Source organism: Macaca nemestrina, chromosome 15 (assembly GCF_043159975.1).
Source record: "Macaca nemestrina isolate mMacNem1 chromosome 15, mMacNem.hap1, whole genome shotgun sequence".
In the NCBI taxonomy this organism is placed as follows: Eukaryota; Metazoa; Chordata; class Mammalia; order Primates; family Cercopithecidae; genus Macaca; species Macaca nemestrina.
The window spans coordinates 28289239-28310391 of record NC_092139.1 but is presented as its reverse complement, the minus strand read 5'-3'; the positions used below and the strand labels follow the sequence as shown (position 1 = coordinate 28310391).

General features: G+C 48.4%; 1 protein-coding gene and 1 long non-coding RNA gene across 26 annotated transcripts in view; one reads left to right on the top strand and one right to left on the bottom strand.

Annotated features, from left to right (window-relative positions):
• Positions 1 to 16890, top strand: part of LOC105496296 (DLG associated protein 4) — a 234076-nt gene extending 217186 nt beyond the window's left edge. For 22 of the 23 annotated variants that reach the window (XM_011766607.2, XM_011766608.3, XM_011766606.3 and 19 more), the window contains 3 exons: positions 13047 to 13138; positions 14134 to 14289; positions 15094 to 16890. In XM_011766607.2, the coding sequence (XP_011764909.2) occupies positions 13047 to 13138; positions 14134 to 14289; positions 15094 to 15312 (467 nt within the window). In that variant the 3' untranslated portion in view covers positions 15313 to 16890. Of the gene's footprint in view, positions 1 to 13046; positions 13139 to 14133; positions 14361 to 15093 lie in introns of all 23 variants that reach the window. The other variant, XM_071079373.1, reaches the window with a different exon arrangement.
• The window catches only part of LOC139358468 (uncharacterized), an 86742-nt gene that overhangs the window by 17064 nt on the left and 48525 nt on the right, over positions 1 to 21153 (bottom strand). The window lies entirely within an intron of this gene.

The following is a 21153-nucleotide window of genomic DNA, read 5'->3' as shown; positions in this document are numbered from 1 at the left end:
TTGCTGTACTATTTAAGATCTACATATATTCTAAATGCTGCAAGTCATTTTTTTTTTTTTTTTTTTTTTTTTTTTTTTGAGACAGAGTCTCACTCTGTCGCCCAGGCTGGAGTGCAGTGGCCGGATCTCAGCTCACTGCAAGCTCCGCCTCCCGGGTTCACACCATTCTCCTGCCTCAGCCTCCCGAGTAGCTGGGACTACAGGCGCCCACCGCCTCGCCTGGCTAGTTTTTTGTATTTTTTAGTAGAGACGGGGTTTCACCGGGTTAGCCAGGATGGTCTCGATCTCCTGACCTCGTGATCCGCCCGTCCCGGCCTCCCAAAGTTCTGGGATTACAGGCTTGAGCCACCGCGCCCGGCCAACAAGTCATTATTTTATACAATCAATATTTACTTATCTTTACCCATATGTTTACCCATTTTGTTACTTTTCACTTCTTTGTATATTTGTGTGCTTCTACCTACAATTGCCTTCATTCTGTCTAAAGAACTCCCTTTAGTATTATCTAATGCTATTTTATTTTATTTATTTATTTATTTATTTTTTGAGACAGCTTTGCTCTGTTGCCCAGGCTGGAGTGCAGTGGCACAATCTCAGCTCACTGTAACCTCCACCTCCCAGGTTCATGCAATTCTCATGCCTCAGCCCTCCCGAGTAGCAGGGATTACAGGTGCCTTCACCATGCCTGGCTAATTTTTGTATTTTAAGTAGAGATGGGGTTTCATCATGTTGGCCAGGCTGGTCTTGAACTCCTGGTGGCCTCAAGTGATCTGCCCACCTCGGCCTCCCAAAGTGCTGGGATTACAGGCGTGAAGCACCACGCCCAGCCTTTTCTTTCTTGTTTTAAGACACAGGATCTCGTTCTGTCTCCTAGGCTCCAGTGCAGTAGCGCAATCATACCTCACCACAGCCTCAATCTCCTAGGCTAAAGCAATCCTCCCACCTCAGCCTCCTGAGTAGCTAAACTACAGGCACACACCACCACACCTGATTTAATTGTTTTATTTTTTGTAGAGATGGGGTCTTGTGGCTGGGCACAGACCCTCTACTTGGGCGCTAATTCGATTCCTTCTCACCTAAGGACAACCCCAACAGTTGCCCCTTTTCTCTCCAGCATAATAAGCTCCCTTTCTCTAACAAAGTCATTCTCAACAACATATAAACATGCTTATATTGCTCCATTAAAAAAACAAAGTCAGGCGCAGTAGCTCATGCTTGTAATCCTACCACTTTGGGAGGCCAAGATGGGGGGACTGTTTAAACCCAGGAGTTTGAGACCAGCCAAGGCAACAAAGTGACACTGGGTCTCTGCAAAAAAAATGTTTTTAAATAGCTGGGTGTGGTGGTGTACCCCTGTGATCTCAGACTCCTTGGCCGTAGGCGATCTTCCCACCTCAGCCTCTCAAAGTGCTGAGATTAGACCGTGCCAGGCCTAAATGTGTCTTTGATTGTCTTCTAATTTCCAGCCTTTTTATTGAAAAGTAAGCTGTCAGTCTTACTGCTGCTCTTCTGAAGATTAATTTTATCCCCTCTATCTGCTTTTAAGATTTTCTCCTTGTGTTTTAGTTGTACAAGTTTTACTATGAGATCTAGGTATGATCTTCCTTTTATTTTTCCTGCTTGATATTCACAGGGCTTCTTGAATCTTGAACTATAATATCTTTCATGAATTTCAGAGAAGTCCTGGCCATTCCTTACTCAAATTTCTGCTCCATTATATTTCTTCTCTAATTGTGGACTCTAGTTACACATGTTTGACCGACTGTCTTGTCTCTTTATTGTTTTGTTTATTTTTTACCTTTAGGCCTCAGTCTGGATATTTCCTACCAGATTATTTTATAGTTCAGCTATGACTAATCTGTTAAACCCATCTGTTGGCTGGGTGTGGTGGCTAAGCCTGTAATCCCAGCACTTTGGGAGGCTGAGGCAGGCAGATCCTGAGGTCAGGAGTTTGAGACCAGCCTGGCCAACAGGGTGAAACCCCATCTCTACTAAAAATACAAAAATTAACCAGGCGTGGTGGTGGCCACTTGTAATCCTGTACTCAGGAGGCTGAGACATGCGGATCACCTGAGGTCAGGAGTTCTTTTTTTTTTTTTTTTTTTTTTGAGACGGAGTCTCGCTCTGTCGCCCAGGCTGGAGTGCAGTGGCGCGATCTCGGCTCACTGCAAGCTCCGCCTCCCGGGTTCACGCCATTCTCCTGCCTCAGCCTCCCGAGTAGATGGGACTACAGGCGCCCACAACCGCGCCCGGCTAATTTTTTGTATTTTTAGTAGAGACGGGGTTTCACCGTGGTCTCGATCTCCTGACCTTGTGATCCGCCCGCCTCGGCCTCCCAAAGTGCTGGGATTACAGGCGTGAGCCACCGCGCCCAGCGAGGTCAGGAGTTCTAGACCAGCCTGGCCAACGGTGAAGCCCCGTCTCTACTAAAAATACAAAAATTAGCCAGGCGTGGTGGCGGCCACCTGTAATCCCACCTACTCAGAGGGCTGAGGCAGAAGAATTGCTTGAACCTGGGATGCAGAGGTTATAGTGAGCTGAGAAAGTACCACTGCACTGCAGCCTGGGCAACAGAACAAGACTCCATCTCAAAAAAAAAAAAAAAGAATAATTTTTAAAAACCATCTGTTACATTCTTAACTTCAGTAATATACTTCTTCTAGACTTTTTGTTCGATACTTTTTTTTTTTGTTCGATACTTTTTTGATAAATTCTGGTTCTCTGCTGATCTTCATCTGTTTTCTTGTATATGTATTTATTTACAGTTATTTTAAAGCCCTTGTCCAGTAACTCTGTAGGTCTCTGTAGGTCCAGACCCTGTAGGTCTCTTTCTTTTTTTATTTTTTCTCTTTTGGTGTATAATTATTTCATCATATCTCTTGGTGTGCCTGTTAATTTTTATTCAGTGTCAGAAGTTACATTTGAAAACTAGAGATAATTTGAGGCTCAGGATGATTTTCTGCCCTTTGAGAACTTTCGCTTCTTACAGGTAATTAGTGTATGGTGAGATCAGTTTAATCAGAATGGTATTGAGGTGATTCAGAGCTGGGTGCTTGTGACAGCTCATCTATTTCTAGTTGGCAGCGTTCACATGTCAGGGGGTCACAGTGGTAGCCAGTGGTGTTTTCCAAGCCCCTCCTTCATGGCAGACTGAGCTGCAGTTTCCCTCTGTCTCATACCTCAAGACTACTGGAAGCTTTGCTCAGCCTAATGTACTTTCCAGGTGCTGTCTGCCTCGATAGCCCTGAATTCCAGATTTTGTGTCTGTTCCCATGAAATTGCTACAAGCTCTGCTCAGCTTCTTATAAATTGGGAGATGCCTTATGGGCCCCCAGCTCACAGATGATACATAATATCAGACTTGACTATATCTTATTTCTCATTGGGATCTTGACCTCTCAAATTCTGGTTGTGCTGGTAGTTTCTTTTTCTTTTCTTTTTTTTTTTTTTTTTTTTTTTTGAGACAGTCTCGCTCTGTCACCCAGGCTGGAGTGCAGTGGCGCAATCTCGGCTCACTGCGGCCCCCGCCTCCTGGGTTCAAGCAGTTCTCCTGCCTCAGCCTCCCGAGTAGCTGGGACTGCAGGCACCCACCACCATGCCCGGTTAATTTTTGTATTTTTAGTAGAGACAGGGTTTCAATGTGTTGGCCATGTTGGTCTCGAGCTCCTGACCTCAGGTGATCCGCCCACCTCAGCCTCCCGAAGCGCTGGGATTACAGGTGTGAGCCACCGTGCCCGGCCTGGTAGTTTCTTAATGTTTTGAAAATGAGGTTTGTTGTTACTGATTTTTTTTTAATTTGTTAGTGGTGGGAGAGGTCAGCTTGTCTGACACTCACTGGTTTGTCTTAGCCAGAATCAGAAGTGATCACAATTGTCAATGTTGAATCAGTCTTGCATTCCCATAATAAACCCAGCTGAATTTATGATATATTATCATTTTAGTACACTGCCAAGTTTGGTTTATTTTGTGATTTAATAATTTTGACTTTGTTCACGAGACATTGGCTTGTAATCTTTCATTTCTATCCTTGTCCTGTTGTAGTATTAAGGTTCTCTAGCTTCATAAAATCAGTGTGGGACGTTTCCTCTTCTCATAGTCTCTGAAGGAACTTAACAGGATTTTGTCACGCGCAGTGGCCCACACCTGTAATCCCAGCACTTTGGGAGGCCGAGGTGGACAGATCACCTGAGGTCAGGAGTTCAAGACTAGCCTGGCCAACATGGTGAAACCCCATTTCTACAAAAATACAAAAATTAGCTGGGCATGATGGCGGGTGCTTGTAATCCCAGCTACTCTCAGGAGGCTGAGACGGCAGAATTGCTTGAACCCGGGAGGCAGAGGTTGCAGTGAGCTGAGATCCTGCCACTTCACTCCAGCCTGGGTGACACAACACGACTCGGTCTCAAAAAAAAAAAAAAAGAAAAGAAAAACAGGATTTTATTTCCTGGTTTTGTATAACTCTCGTTTTGAGTATCTTTTCTAGTATAGCTATATCACATGATCCTTTTTTCCATCCTAATCATTATTTGCATCTGTCTTCTTTTTATCTTGATCAGTCTGACAGGGTTTAATTTTATTAACCCTCTATTATTTTGATTAATTTCTCATCCTTTTGGGTTAATTGTATTATTCCCTTACTAATGTCTTAAATTGGAAGCTAATTTATTTTTTCAGCCTGTCCAAATTTTATATAAGCTTTCAGCCTGTGCATTTCTCTTTACTACTTTAGCTGTATTTGACAAGATCTGCAACTTCCACTGTTATTTCTTTGACTACTGGGTTATTTAGATGTGTAAGTCTTTGTTTTATATTGGAGTTTATTAATGTTTTCATTACTGGTTTCTAGCCTATTTATATTAATGTCAAAAAACATGATCTGGTGGCTCATGCCCGCAATCCTAGCACTTTGAAAGGCTGAGGCAGGAGGATCAGTTCAGCCTAGAAGTTCAGGACCAGCCTGGGAAACACAGTAGGACCTCTTCTCTATTAAAAAAAAAAAAAATTGGCCGGGCGCGGTGGCTCAAGCCTGTGATCCCAGCACTTTGGGAGGCCGAGACGGGCGGATCACGAGGTCAGGAGATCGAGACCATCCTGGCTAACACGGTGAAACCCCGCCTCTACTAAAAAATACAAAAAAGTAGCCGGGTGAGGTGGCGGGCGCCTGTAGTCCCAGCTACTCGGGAGGCTGAGGCAGGAGAATGGCGTAAACCTGGGAGGCGGAGCTTGCAGTGAGCTGAGATCCGGCCACTGCACCCCAGCCTGGGCGGCAGAGCAAGACTCCGTCTCAAAAAAAAAAAAATTAGGCCAGGTGCAGTGGCTCACGCCTATAATCCCAGCACTTTGGGAGGCCAAGGCAGGCGGATCACCAGGTCAGGAGTTCGAGACTAGCCTTGCCAACATAGTGAAATCCCGTCTCTACTAAAAATACAAAAATTAGCCGGGTGTGGTGGCGCATGCCTGTAGTCTCAGCTACTTGACTTAGGAGGCTGAGGCAGGAGAATCACTTGAACCCAGGAGGCAGAGGTTGCAGCAAGCCGAGATCGCTCCACTGCACACCAGCGCGGGCAACAGTGCGAGACTGTCTCAAAAAAAAAAAAAAAAAAAAAAATGAGCTGGGCATGGTGGCGCACACCTGTCCTAGCTACACGGGAAGCTAAGGCAGGAAGATTGCTCACGTGCAGAAGGTCAAGGCTGCAGTGAGCTATGATGGCACCACTGCACTCCAGCCTGGGTGACAAGACAGAGACCCTATCTCAAAAACAAAACACATGATCTGCATGATACCCAGTTCTTTGAAATTTATTGTATATTTTATGGCCAAGACTGGTCATTTTTAGCAAATGTTCCATGTGTGAGAAGTACATTTTATATGGGGTTTAGAGTTTTCTCTGTGCATGTGTGTGCGTGCGTGCGTGTGTGTACACACAGATGTTTTTTAGTTGAGGTCTGTTCATCTATTGACAGACACTTGGGTTGTTTCCACCTTGTGGTTACTGTGAATCAAACTGCTATAAACATTGGCGTACAAATATCTGTTTAAGTCTGTTTTCAATTCTTTCGGGTTTATACCCAGAAGTGGAACTGGTTGATCATGTGGCAGATCTATGTCTCGCTTTCTGAGGAACCACTCAGCTATTTTTCACAGCAGCTGCATCATTTTATATTCCCACCAGTAATGCACAGGGTTCCAGTTTCTCCACATCTTTGCAACACTTGCTTCCACTTTTCTTGATAGCTTTTGGGTTGTTTTTTTTTTTTTTTTTGGAGACAGGGTTTCACTCTGTTGCCCAGGCTGTAGTACAATAGTGCCATCATAGCTCACTACAGCCTTGACCTTCTGGGCTCAAGCAATCCTCCCACCTCAGCCTCCTGTGTAGCTGGGACTACAGGTGTGCGCCACCATGCCCAGTTTTTTGTTTTTTTTGTTTTTTTTGGTAGAGAAGAGGTCTCACTGTGTTGCCCAGTCTGGTCCTGAATTCCCAGGCTCAAGTGATACTCCACCTTGGCCTCCTAAAGTTCTGGGATTACAGGCAGGAGCCTTGATAGCTATCTTAATGGGTATGAAGTATTATGGTTTTGATGTACAGTTCCCTGATGACTAATGCTGTTGAGATGTTGAGCATATTTACTGAACATCTGTCTATCATTGGAGAGATGTCCTTGTATATTTGAAAACTGGGTTGTTTATCTTTTTGTTGTTCAGTTGTAGGGAATTCTTATATACATATATTCTTGATATTAAACCCTTATCAGATACATGATTTGCAGATATTTTCTCCCATTCTGTGGGTTGTCTTCATTTCTTAATATTGTCTTTTTTTCTGTGAGACAGAGTCTCGCTCTGTTGCCCAGGCTGGAGTGCAGTGGCACAATCTCAGCTCACTGCAACCTCCACCTCCCAGGTTGAAGTGATTCTCCTGCCTCAGCACCCCTGAGTAGCTGGGACTAATAGGCATGAGTCACCAGCCCAGCTAATGTTTGTATTATTAGTAGAGACAGGGTTTCACCATGTTGGCCAGGCTGGTCTCGAACTCCTGACCTCAAGTGATCCACCCGCCTCAGTCTCTAAAAGGGCTGGGATTACAAGTGTGAGCCACTGCGCCCAGCTTTTTTCTTCATAGTGTCCTTCAATCCATAAAAAGTTTTCCATTTTAATGAAGTCCAGTTTTTCTGCTTTTTTTTCCTTCCTTCCTTCCTTTGCTTATGCTTTTGGTGTCTTAAGAAACCATTGCAAAATCCAAGGTCATGAAGATTTGGTCTTATGTTTTCCTCTGAGAGTTTGTTTGTTTGTTTGAGACGGAGTCTCGCTCCATCACCCAAGCCAGAGTGCAATAGTGCAATCTCGGCTCACTGCAACCTCTGCCTCCCAGGTTCAAGCGATTCTCCTGCCTCAGACTCCCAATGCTGGGATTACAGGTGCCCATCAACAAGCCCGGCTAATTTTTGTATTTTTAGTAGAGATGGGGTTTCGCCATGTTGACCAGGCTGGTCTCGAACTCCTAACCTCAGGTGATCCGCCTGCCATTTATCAAAGTGACCTCTCCCCATCACATTCTTTTTTTTTTTTTTTTTTTAGACAGAGTCTTACTCTGTTGCAGTAGTGCAATCTTAGCTCACTGCAACCTCCACCACCTGGGTTCAAGTGATCCTCCTGCCTCAGCCTCCCCAGTAGCTGGGATTACAAGCATGTACAACTACACCCAGCTAATTTTTGCATTTCAGCTAATTTTTGCATTTTTAGTAGAGACGGGGTTTTGCCATGTTGGCCAGGCTGGTCTTGAACTCCTTACCTCAAGTGACCCACCTGCCTCAGCTTCCCAAAGTGCTAGGATTGCAGGAATGAGCCACTGTGCCTGGCATTTTTTTTTTTTTTTTTTCTAACCTTCCACACTACACCAATGTATCCACATTCTTTTTCGTTTTTTTATTTTCTTGAGACAGGGTCTTGGCACAATCATAGCTCTCTGCCACCTCAAACTCCCAGTCTCGTGGGGTCCTCCTGCCTCAGCCTTCCAAGTAGCTGGTTCTACCCCTGCACGACCTGGCTATTTTAAAAAATATTTTTTAAGACATGAGGGTCTAGCTTTATTGCCCAGGCTTGCCTCCAATTCTTAGGCTTAAGCAGTCCTCCCTCTTTGACCTCCCAAAGTGCTGGGATGACAGGCATGGGCCACTGCACCCACCCCACATTCTTTTTGGTTTTGTTTTTTTTTTTTTTTTGAGATGGAGTTTTGTGCTTTTGTTGCCCAGGCTGGAGCACGGTGGCACGATCTTGGCTCACTGCAACCTCTGCTTCCCAGGTTCAAGCAATTCTGCCTCAGCCTCCCAAGTAGCTGGGATTACAGGTGACTACCACCACACTCGGCTAGTATTTGTATTTTTAGTAGAGATGAGATTTCACCATGTTGGCCAGGCTGGTCTCAAACTCCTGACCTCAGATGACCTGCCCACCTCGGCCTCCCAAAGTGCTGGGATTCCACATTCATTCTTGAATAATACTTTCTCTAATGTAGAAATGTAAATTATACCTTTATCTGAATACTTTGAATATATTGTTTTACTGTTTTCATCCATTATGGTTGAGAGTTTGCTGTTAAACTCATTCCTTTGGCAGCAATTTTTCCTCGCCCTTTATTTTTTAAAATAAAAATTAATATGTAGGCCAGGCGCTGTGGCTCACACCTGTAATTCCAGTCCTTTTGGAGGCCAAAGCAGGAGGATCACTTGAGCCCAGGAGTTTGAGACAGACCTGGCTAACATAGTGAGATTTCATTCCTATAAGAAATACAAAAAAATTAGGCCAGGCACTCGTGTGGCTCACACCTGTAATCCCAGGACTTTGGGAGGCCGAGGCAGGCAGATCACCTGAGGTCAGGAGTTTGAGACCAGCCTGGTCAACATGGTGAAATGCCATTTCTACTAAAAATACAAAAATTAGCTGGATGTGGTGGCACATGCCAGTAATCCCAGCTACTCGGGAGGCTGAGGCAGGAGAATCATTTGAACCCGGGAGGCAGAGGTTGCGTGAGCCAAGATGGTGCCACTGCACTCTAGCCTGGGCGACAGAGTAAGATTCCGTCTCAAAAAGCAAAAAAAAAAAAAAAAAAAAAAAAAATAGCTGGGTCTGATGGCATGTGCATCTATAGTCCCAGTTACTTGGGAGCCCAGGAGGTTGAGGCGGCAGTGAGCTATGATGGCACCACTGTACCCCAGCCTGGACAACAGAGCAAGAGATTTTCTCAAATAAAAAATTTAAAAAGTTAATATTTGCATTATAGGAAACTGAGAAACACAAGAAGAGCAAAGTCATCCGCAATCACAGCTGTTTACAGTTTGACATGTTCTTCTAGGTCCTGTATGTATTTAGACACAACATCCAGTTTTATGGGATTGAGATCGTACTTTCCTCCCTCTTTCACTGCCTTTTAAGAGCTTTCTTTGTATTACTATAAGTAAGTATGGATTTTGCTTAGGATTCATTTGACTTCCTGGCTCTGAGGGCTGGAGCAATTTCTGGGGAAAAAAAAAAAAAAATTTTTTTTTTCTGAGACAGTCTCACTCTGTCACCCAGGCAGGAGTGCAGTGGCACCATCTCGGCTCACTGGAACCTCTGCCTTCCAGATTCAAATGATTTTCCTGCCTCAGCCTCCTGAGTAGCTGGGATTATAGTCATGTGCCACCACACCTGGCTATTTTTTGTATTTTTAACAGAGACAGAGTTTTACCATGTTGCCCAGGTTGCTCTTGAACTCCTGGCCTCGAGTATCTGCCTGCCTTGGCCTTTGCCTTTCAAAGTGCTGGGATTACAGGCCTAAGCCTCCACATTGATAACCATGATCCCTCTGATTTCTCCCATCTCTCTGTCCCCTTTTAGAACTCTGATAGATGCATGTTCTTTCTCTTCCATGTCTCTGAATCTCTTTTTAGTAGTTTGTCTTTTTAAATACTTAGTCCCTACTTCTGTTTGTAAAAAGATGAGGTACCCAGGTACGATCTTATAATTTTTTAGGAAAGACTCCCTTTTATTCCCACACTTTAAACTAAGCCAGGCACAGGTCCCCACTGTCTACCCTGGGGGGCTCATTTTATTCCCCCCAGCTTAACTATTCGTTTAAAATAAATGTTTTGTTCTGTTCATGGGGCAGCTGAAGCACTTTGTACCTGGAGCCTTTCAGCCCTCCTCTCCCTGTAGGGCTCTGCTACTCAGGACAAGTCCTCAGCAGGGTTGAACCTCTGTGCGACCTCCAGTGTGGCCTTGTTTCTATGATGGCCTGATTTTCCTCCTGCTCTAGTTCCAGAGCCCCTGTTTTATCTCCTTCCATTGTCTTACTATCTCTGCTTTGACTTATTTTACATATTCATGGATAAATGTTACAATTTTCATCTATTCCCTGGCAACAATTTCTGGTAAGTATTCATGTGCCATTTGCTGTTCCTGTAATATCTTTAACTCCTGTGTCAGTTCCCTTTTAATTAGTAATTTCTTAATGAGGCGAATTCTTCCTTGATGAGCTCTTGTAAGTAGATCATTGTGAGATCGGGGCCAGGACTGTGTCCCAGGCCAGCAGGAATCATATGTGGGAATAGGGTGGGAATGGGTGCCTGGGAGAGTTCTATCAGGCTTTTCTTCTCCACAGGCAACTACAGGGCTGCTCACAATGCAGGGCCTCCCCAACCCTGTCATTCTCCTTGCTGCCGGCTAGGTTCAGGAAAGCTCTTGCTGCAGTCCACACTCTTTTTTGTTTTTGAGACAGGGTCTTGCTCTGTCATCCAGGCTGGAGGAATGCAGTGGTACCATCATAGCTCACTGCAGCCTTGAAACCCTGGGTTCAAGCAATCATAGAGACAGGGTTTCACTTTGTTGCCCAGGCTGTCTTGAACTCCTGGGCTCAAGTGATCCTCCTGCCTCAAGACTCCTAAAGTACTGGAATTATAGGTGTGAGCCACCATGCCCAAGCCTCCTTTTTAAATTTCAAATAGCTGGGCGCGGTGGCTCAAGCCTGTAATCCCAGCACTTTGGGAGGCCGAGACGGGCGGATCACGAGGTCAGGAGATCGAGACCATCCTGGTTAACACGATGAAACCCCGTCTCTACTAAAAAAATACAAAAAACTAGCCGGGCGAGGTGGCCGGCGCCTGTAGTCCCAGCTACTAGGGAGGCTGAGGCAGGAGAATGGCGTGAACCCGGGAGGCGGAGCTTGCAGTGAGCTGAGATCCGGCCACTGCACTCCAGCCTGGCTGACAGAGCGAGACTCCGTCTCAAAAAAAAAAAAAAAAAAAAAAAAAAAATTTTTCAAATAAAATTGGGTGTGCTACTTTTTGTTTGATTTTTGAGATGGAGTCTTACTCTGCCACCCAAGCTGGAGTGTAGTGGGCGTAATCTTGGCTTACTGCAACCTCCGCCTCCCAGGTTCCGATTCTCCTGTCTCAGCCTCCTGAATAGCTGGAATTACAGGCATGGGCCACCACGCCTGAATAATTTTTGTATTTTTAGTAGAGACAGGGTTTTACCATGTTGGCCAGGCTGGTCTCGAACCCCTGATCTTGTGATCCACCCACCTCGGCCTCCCCCTTCTTGTTTACTTTGTTTGCTTTTCAGTGATTTCTAAGGGGGTTGGGGAGGGGTAGCATTGTCTTTATGCCAGCACCTTTTTTGTGTCTGGTGGGGGCAAGGTCTCACTTTGTCGCTCAGGCTGGAGTGCAATGCTGTCATCACAGCTCACTGCAGCCTCAATCTACCTGGTTCCAGTGATCCTCCCAAGTAGCTGGGGCTACAGGCACATGCTACTATGTCTGGCTAATTTTTGTATTTTCTGTAGAGATGGGCTTTTACCACGTGGCCTAGGCCTCTCAAAGTGCCCGGCTGTGCCAGTACTTTATGATTTTTTGAGGCAGGGGGCCTCACTCTGTCACCCAGGCTGGAGTACAGTGGCATGGTCCAAGCTCACCACAGCCTCTGCCTCCCAGGTGGCTGGGACCACAGATGCGCCCCAGCGCGCCCAGCTAATTTTTTCTGTTTTTGTCGGGGACCTCCTGCCTCCCTAAGTACTGGGATTACAGGCATGAGCCACTATGCCTGGCTGATGCCAGCACTTTAAAACTGGAAGTCACAAGACAAGATCAACCTTGTATTCCTGGGTTAAATACTTATCAATTAGGATGTTTATTTTTTTACAATTCTTCTGATAGATCCTATTTGTTTATACTTTAAGACTCCTACATTTATGTTAGTGAAAGTGGTCCATTCTTGGCATGTCTTATCTGCTGTCAGAGTTCCTAAAACAAGTTGCATCATTTTCCATGTTTATTTAATCTCTGGAACAGAATATATAAAAAAGGGATTTCCTGTTCCTTGAAAGTTTTTAATACCTCAGCTGTAAAACTTAGACCTAGTTCCTTTTCTAAGAAGAGTTCTGCTTCAGTTTCTTAAAAATATTTGAGTCTAATCAAATTTTTTTTTTCTTTTTTTTTTTTTTTTAAAGACTGAGTCTCGCTCTGTCACCCAGCCTGGAGTGCAGTGGCACGATCTCGGCTCACTGTAACCTCCGCCCCCTGGGTTCAAATGATTCTCCTGCCTCAGCCTCCTGAGTAGCTGGGATTACAGGCACCTGCCATTATGCCCAGCTAATTTTTGTGTATTTGTAGAGACGGGGTTCCATCATGCTGCCCAGGCTGGTCTTTAACTCCCGACCTCAGGTGATCCGCCTCAGTCTCCCAAAGTGCTGGGATTACAAGTGTGAGCCACTGTACCCGGCCTCTATTTCTTAAGACCTTCTTATGTTTTTCTGGAAAATGTTTTACACTTATACTCAGTTTTCATATTTGTTGCCATAAAATATCCTCAGGAAATGGGATGGGGTTCACTTTATATTGTTGTGTTTTTCTCAATGAGAATGGACTAATGTGTAGGTAAAATGAAGACCACCACCATCATGAAATAATGAGTTCTACCCTAAGGGAGTGTGCGGGGGGAGATCAAAAGCATGATGCCGTCCCCACAAATGCTGTGCTGTGCTAAATCAGTCTTCCCACCCTCTGCTTCTCAGTCTTAGGAAAAGTCCTCAGTGCGGTGGGCAGTGCCCAGCTACTGATGTCCCAGAAATTCCAGCAGTTCCGGGGCCTCTGTGAGCAAAACTTGGTGAGTGTGATTCTTCTTCCTCCACAGCAGGGCTTCCAGCCTTTGGCTGCCCACTACACTCTGCCACCCCCACAAAGCCTCTGTGCCCTCCTCTGTAACACAAACAGTGCGGCCAGTGGCAATGTGTGTCAGTGTCTACACAAGAAAGGGGGCGAGAGCGCATGCCTGTAATCCCAGCTACTTGGGAGGCTGAGGCAGGAGAATCGCTTGAACCTGGGAGGTGGAGGTTGTGGTGAGCTGAGATCGCGCCACTGCACTCCAGCCTGGGCAATGAGCAAAAACTCCGTCTCAAAAATTATATATATATATATATGTATGTTTTTTCTGTACCTTAGAAGACATTCAAGGTAAGAACTAAAGAAATACCACTGCTGGGATTGGTGGCTTGGCTTTCTCCCTCCCTCTTACCTGTTAGCAGGGCTGGCCCTGCTGGGGTCAAAAGCAAAGTCCTGGGCTGTTCTGCCTGTGGGAATCTGTGTGCTCCCAGCGGGACGCAGTGGATGTGTGCTCCCGGCGGGACGCAGTGGAGAGTGTTTGTCTCCAAGACCTGCAGAGACCTGGGGGTTGCATTGTCATGGAACAGAGTGACACGAGGGAGACAACACGGATTCCGTGATCTTCCCCACCTGGGAGTGAATGGGGCAATCGGTGTCACTCACACCATGGCCAAAAACTTGTATTTCTTCCTTGCAAAACAACTGTCTGCTTGGCATACATTAGGGACAGGAGTGCTTTCCTCACCACAGCCCTATAGGCTGTCCCCAAGGATCTCCACCACTAAGGCTGGTGCTGACCAGAACTGGCTTAGATTCATTCATACAGATACCGACCTGGACACTAGGCCTCAAGGGCCCCCTCGGGTGCTGGTGGGGCCAGAGGAAACATGCTTCAGCAGGGCGCGGGGCAGGGGAAGCAGAGACGGCGGAGACAGGGGGTCGGGGGAGCAGGACAAGCCTCTGCTGAGCCCGCCCCACTGATCCCCATCTGGCCCACAGAACCCTGATGCCAACCCACGCCCCACAGCCCAGGACCTGGCAGGGTTCTGGGACCTGCTACAGCTGTCCATCGAGGACATCAGCATGAAGTTCGATGAACTCTACCACCTCAAGGCCAACAGCTGGCAGCTGGTGGAGACCCCCGAGAAGAGGAAGGTGAGCATGGAGCAGTGCGGAGGGGAAGTCCAGGGACAAATTCCTGGTCGGCAATAACGCTGCCCACATCGGTCAGTGCTGCTTGGCTCCCTTCTCCGTGTGTCGTCTTTGAGCTGGGGGCTCACGTCCATCACTGCGTGGGGTCCATGCTTGGCACTTGTCTAGCATGCCGCTTGCTCCGTATAGTTGAGGCTGCCCCTGAAGCATGTGTCCTGCCCTGCATGTCCAGAAAAGGGGGTCCTGGGAGAGGCACGCCCACAGCCTCAATCACGTTGTAACAGAGGAGGTAGCAAAGTGGTCCCTTGTCCTGGGGCCCTGCTGCCAGGAGTCCTGGGGTCTGGAGCCAGTTCTGTGACCTCGTGGTAGCCAGCCTCTTCCCCGAGGCCTCCTTCTGCAAACCAACAGCACCAGTGACCCCTATTGAACCATGGCCCTGTCTCCTCCCCTAGAATAGCCTGTAAAATGGGACCTGAAGCCCTAAATTTAAGTCTCTGACTGTACTCGGGCTAGCTCCTGCCTGAGTCTCAAGCTCCTGGTGGTTCAACATGAGGGTGGACACGGGGATCTGCCCATCCTGCTGCTCGAGCACCTTCGGAGTCTAGGCTTGCTTTCCGTTCCTGTGCCTTGTGCTCTTCCCACTGTCATCGCTTCTCGTGGCTTCCTGATTCCAAGTGTGTGTTGCTTGTGCCCGATGCGGGGAAGCTGGGGTGGAGACTCCAGCTGCCAGCATATGGTGGGGGTAGCGCCACACAAAACGTGGCACCTTTATTTTATTTTTGTTCCCTCCTCACTGTCTCACTAAAGGAAGAGAAGAAACCACCCCCTCCGGTCCCGAAGAAGCCAGCCAAATCCAAGCCGGCAGTGAGCCGCGACAAGGCCTCAGACGCCAGCGACAAGCAGCGCCAGGAGGCCCGCAAGAGACTCCTGGCGGCGAAGCGGGCAGCTTCTGTGCGGCAGAACTCAGCCACCGAGAGCGCAGACAGCATCGAGATTTATGTCCCGGAGGCCCAGACCAGGCTCTGAGACCGTGCAGGAGGAAAGAAATGATTTTAAATCATTAAAACCACAAAAACTAAGTGCGAATGGAACAGAGTTTTCTCAACCTTTGCTATGGTTATTCTGTCTAGAGACCCTGAGCCAACTTTCAAATTGACGCATACAAGGGCTCACATTTGGCTTTTTTGGGTCCCTCCCAGCTTTAGGTTATAAAAATTTTACTCACAAAAAATCAACAAAAATCACGAAACTAGAAAACTTTTTTTTCCTCTTGCTGGCCGTGGTGGACTAGATAGATGGACGTCGGCAACTCCCGGCCCAGCCTCCAGACTGCGGTCTTTTTACTCCTTCTATCTGACGAGAACTCACACTAGCTTGTTTACAAGATGACGACAGTCCAAGGGCAGCCTTGGGCACCTGCCATGTTCCCTCCTCCTTTCCCCGGCTACCCCCCGCTCTGACCTTGGATTTTCATTCTTATGTTTTTCTCTTTTCCCTTCAGAGCTCACACAGTGGTCACCATTGTGGCAAGCGGCTTTCTGGGTCTCAGCCCACTCTGCGGTTTGAGGGCCCAGAGGACAGAGAGATGGACACGCGTCCCCTCCCTCCCCCGCCAAGTGCTCACACACAACCTCACACGCGCGCACACACACGCAGATGGAGGCGCCTCACTGGGAGGTGCCCCGCCAGCCCTGGGCAGTGTCAGGCAGGACTCACCACTGAGCAGATGAGGGAGGTTTGAGTCTTGGAGGGGGAAATGAGACGAAGCCACAGTTATCACACTCCAGACTCCCGCCTTTTTATTCTCTCCAGCCCCTTCTTCCTTCAGCAAAATCTAGGACTCAGAGTGGCTTCCAAGGGGCTGTCTGTCCTCAGCCGCGCCTGTGTCTGGTGCCCGAGGGGCGGGCGGCGGTGTCTGTATGTATGTGTACATATGCACATAGACCTTAGAGTGTATATTTAACAAACGCCCATCTGCTCACCCATGCCCACCCAGCGCCGCCGCTGGCTCTCGGGGCACCTGGCAGGAGGCGGGTGTGTGAATAGCATATATTTTTACATGTACTATATCTAGGTGTGTGTACAAGTGTGTGTAAAAATACATACCTTGTGTGTAAGCAGCCCTCTTTTATTTTTGGTCTCCACCCCCTCCCCCCTACTCCCAAGGGCCCATCTGCCCAGCCTCTGAGTTTGTTTTTTTTTTTTTTTTAACCCCAATTATCCTTCTCTCTCTCCAGCCCCCCAATCCCACTCCCAGGGTGTCACGAGCCCTGAGCTGCAATGGCCTGGGCCTGCAGGGCAGGGTGGGGGAGGGCAGGGGCTCAGCCCCGAAGCCAGCTCAGTACCCGAGGGGCTGCTCTACGCTGTGTATGCGCCTCTCTGGCATCCGAGACATCCTCTTGGCTGGCGCTTGCTGCAGGGGGGACTCCCCCAGGTGAACCAAGGGCCTGCTCCGGGGCCCATTTCCAGCTTGGCCGCCGTCTGTGACCTTGGGCAAGTCACTTGACCTCTGTGTGCCTCAACTTCCTCCTCTGTAAAACGGGGACAGTCCCTGCCCCTCCCTACCTCACAGGCATGTTGTGAGAATAAATGAGGTAACGTGTACCAAGGGCTTGTGGCATTATTGCAGGGGGATGAGCAGAGTGGGCCCAGGAAACTGAGCCAGACCCCCCCCAAAAGGCAAGCTCTGTGGAGACAGCCTGATGCGAGTGCCAGCCAGGATGCCAGCTGTCACATGCCAGCTCTGTGATCTGGGGCAGGAAGATGGGGCTGACAGTCCCCTCTCCCGAAAATGAGTGTGCACTTACCAGCTTCCTGTTTGAAATAAACCCTTGAAAGATAGACGCTATCACAGAAGCAAGGATAGGCTGATAAAGACCACCCTAGAGGACAGTTTACACTCCCCACAGATCCACAGTCTGCACATTCTCCAGGGCGGGGTACTCAGTATCCCCCTGCCTTGCAGCTGCTGCCACTCTGTCGGGTGCAAGCCCTGAGTGCATCTCCAGAGCACCTCTACAGGCCCAGTGCTGGGGCAGAGCTCACTCTGGTGAGGGAGACATACTGAACGTGACAGACAAGGTCAAGTCAACGACAGGTGGTGAAAAACAAGACGCAGCAGAATGAGGCTGCAGGACCCCGCAGGGCGACTGCCAAACCCAACCTGGGCAGGAGTGTTCTGGTAGAGACTGGAAGGATGAGTGGGTAGCCAGCTTTGGGGGAGGGAACGGCACGCAGTCCACACAGAAGCAGGAGGTGCCGAGCCCTGGTGGTAGGAACATGCCTTTTTTTTTTTTTTTTTTTGGAGACAGTCTTTGTCACCCAGGCTGGAGCACAGTGGCGCAATCTTGGTTCACTGCAACCCCCGCCTCCTGGGTTTCCAGGGTTCAAGCAATTCTCCTGCCTCAGCCTCCTGAGTAGCTGGGATTACAGGCGCCTGCCATCATGCCTGGCTAATTTTTGTATTTTTAGTAGAGATGGGGTTTCACCCTGTTGGCCAGGCTGGTCTTGAACTCCTGACCTCAGAATCAGCCCCCATTGGCCTCCCAAAGTGCTGGGATTACAGGCGTGAGCCACCGCACCCGGCCGGAACATGCCTTTTAGGAAGTTCTCTGGCCAGGCTCTGGAGCCACAGATTCCTGGTCTCCCTTGGCCCAACCCAGCCAAGTTCATGACCTCAGGCCCAGTGGATGCACAGACCCTACCTTCCCAGCAGCTTTGTTCAGGCTGCCCGGCCCTCCCCAGAGAGGTCCCTGGGAGCCCATCCCAACTGTGGCCAGACCCCAATACACCTGTTAGTGGTGACGGAGCATCTGGTGACCACAGGTGGCTCAGATTAACTCCGGGGCTGGCACCTTCCCAGACCTACCCCTACCCTGAGACCCAGCTGGCGGTGACTTGAAGGGTAAGTGAAGAGGTTTCCGGTTGCATCAGGCATTGAAGCAGAAGTTCAGGGGTGCAGCCAGCAGCCAGCTCTCCCGGATGGGCCATGGGGACTGGGGATGGACCCTAAGCCTTTCAGAGCCTGCTTCTCCTGTGGCAGGGGAAGGGACTTGAGGGTTAGATTAGGGTCTCAGGAGGGATCCTGCACTCTCTATTAAGCACAAGATGGGGTAGGGGTGTCTGATGTACAGAATCTGGACCCCCACGCCCAGCCCTCCTGGCACAGCAGAGAAGATGCCCCCTCCATTGAATGAACAGTATAATAATGAACACATATCCGGCGGCCAGAATCACCAATTACCGATATTTCGCTCATATGGGCATTATCCCTCTCGGATACATACACATCGTTTTCCCCGCGAGCCATCTGAGAGTCAGTGGCATACACTGATATTTCACTGCAAAACACATCACGCAACTCCCAGGCACAAGGACGTTCCTGCACAACCACAACACCATCACCACCCTCAAACTTAAGAAAGGAATGTTCCAGGGAGCCCCTCCTTTACCCAGGAGAGCACTCAGTGCACATATTAATATGGCCTGAAGCATAGTCCATACGCCAGGTGCCCTCACAACCTTGTCCCTTATACCTTTTCCCTTTTATCCATCCAGGATCCCATTAAGGATCAGTCACTGCTTTCAGTTACCATGTCTGTCTGGTTTTTTTTCTTTCTTTTTTAGACAGGGTCTCACTCTGCCGCCCAGGCCGAAGTGCAGTGAGTGGTGTGATCATGGCTCACTACTGCAGCCTCAACCAACTGGGCTCAATCAATCCTCCTGCCTCAGCTTCCCAAGTAGCTGGGACCACAGGTACATGCCACCATGCCCAGCTAATTTTAAAATTTTTTGTAGAGATGGAGTCTCAGTTTGTTGCCCAGGCTGGTCTCAAACTCCTAGGCTCAAGTGATTCTCCCGCCTTGGCCTCCCAAAGTGCTGGGATCACAGGTGTGAGCCAACGTGCCAGGCCACCATGTCCTTCTAGTCTTTCTAGTCTCTTTACAAATCAAAATTTCCCTACTTTGTTGGTTTTGTTTTTCAAGATGTTGATGGTGTTTTATTTTTTTTTTCATGGGTTTTTTTGGTTTATTTTTTTTGTTTTGAGACCGTCTCGCTGCGACACCCAGGCTGGAGTGTAGTGGCGTGATCTTGGCTCACAGCAACCTCTACCTCCTGGGTTCAAATGATTCTCCTGCCTCTGCCTCCCAAGTAGCTGGGATTACAGGCATGAGCCACCTCGCCTGGCTAATTTTTGTATTTTTAGTAGAGACGGGGTTTCACCATATTGGCCAGGCTGGTTTCAAACTCCTGACCTCACGTGCTCCACCCGCCTCGGCCTCCCGAAGTGCTGGGATTACAGGCATGAGCCACTGCGCCAGGCTGAAATGTTGGTGTTTTTGAAGTATCCAAGCACACTCTATAGAATGGTGCACCATCTGGGTTTATGTTTTCTCATGGCCAGATTCAGATTAAATGGTTTTCACAAAAGTATGACTTAGATGATGTCCCATGTCCTTGTACCTTGTTCCATCAGGGACGCATTTGTCACTTCAGGGAAAGGCTGACAGCAACTTCCCAGAGATGCTGGGAATGAGTCCTCAGCTTGTGTTTCCAAAGCCTAGTCCTTGAGGAAACAGGCGACCAGGACAGGGACAGACAGGAAGCGCCCTCCTAAAGGCTGCAGGATATGACCACAGAAGTGGCAGAGGGGACAGGAGACTGTCAGCCACCTGTAGGTCCCTGAGAACCCTACACGGCCCAGGTTTCCCTTGTAGAACCCCAAGCTCCCCAGGGTTGCATGTTTCCATATTCAGCACAGAGAAGGCTCAGCTACCACCGGGAACAGCACTGGGCGCCCAGACCTTATAGACAGGACAGTAGGACAAAGCCACTGTCACCAGGAGCCTGATGGCCAAGTACCACGCGGAGCCTGCATGGGCAAATGCTGTGGAGGACAGACCCACTGAGATGAGATTTCTAGCACCAGCAGTGGAATGGGCTTTACGACAGAAATTCTAACAGTCTCCTGCCCATCTGAATCTGTGGCTGATCTGAAAGCTGGTGTGGTCTCTGCTGCCGCCCCTGGCCCTACCATATGGTGGCCACGGGAATTTTTCTTTTTTTTTTTTTTTTTTTTGAGACAAAGAGTCTCGCTCTCTTGCCCAGGCTGGAGTGCAGTGGCGTGATCTTGGCCCACTGCAAGCTCCGCCTCCCGGGTTCACGCCATTCTCCTGCCTCAGCCTCCCGAGTAGCTGGGACTACAGGCGCCCGCCACCAAGCCCGGCTAATTTCCTTTCTTTTTTTTTTTTTTTTTTTGTATTTTTAGTAGAGACGGTGTTTCATCATGTTAGCCAGGATGGTCTCGATCTCCTGACCTCGTGATCTGCCCACCTCAGCCTCCCCAAGTGCTGGGATTACAGGTGTGAGCCACCGCACCCAGCCAAGAGGAATTTTCAAAATGCTGACTGGCTGCATCACCCTCTGCTTAAAACCCCTAAACCCAGGCAGAGGTTGCAGTGAGCTGAGATCCCACCACTGCATTCCAGTCTGGGCAACAGAGTGAAACTAGGTCTCAAAAGAAAAGAACCATTTGGCAACCATCATATTGTAATAATGGAATAATCCATGGATGTTAAAAGTACTGGTGGCTGGGTGCGGTGGCTCACGCTTGTAATCCCAGCACTTTGAGAGGCCAAGGTAGGTGGATCACCTGAGGTCAGGAGTTCAAGACCAGCCTGGCCAACATGGTGAAACCCATCTCTACTAAAAGTACAAAAATTAGCTGGGAGTGGTGGAACGCACCTGTAATCCCAGCTACATGGGAGGCTGAGGGAGAAGGGTTGCACTGGGATCGCCAATGAACTGTACTCCAGCTGGGCAACAAAGTGAGACTCTGTCTCAAAAAAAAAAAAAGTATTGGTTGAA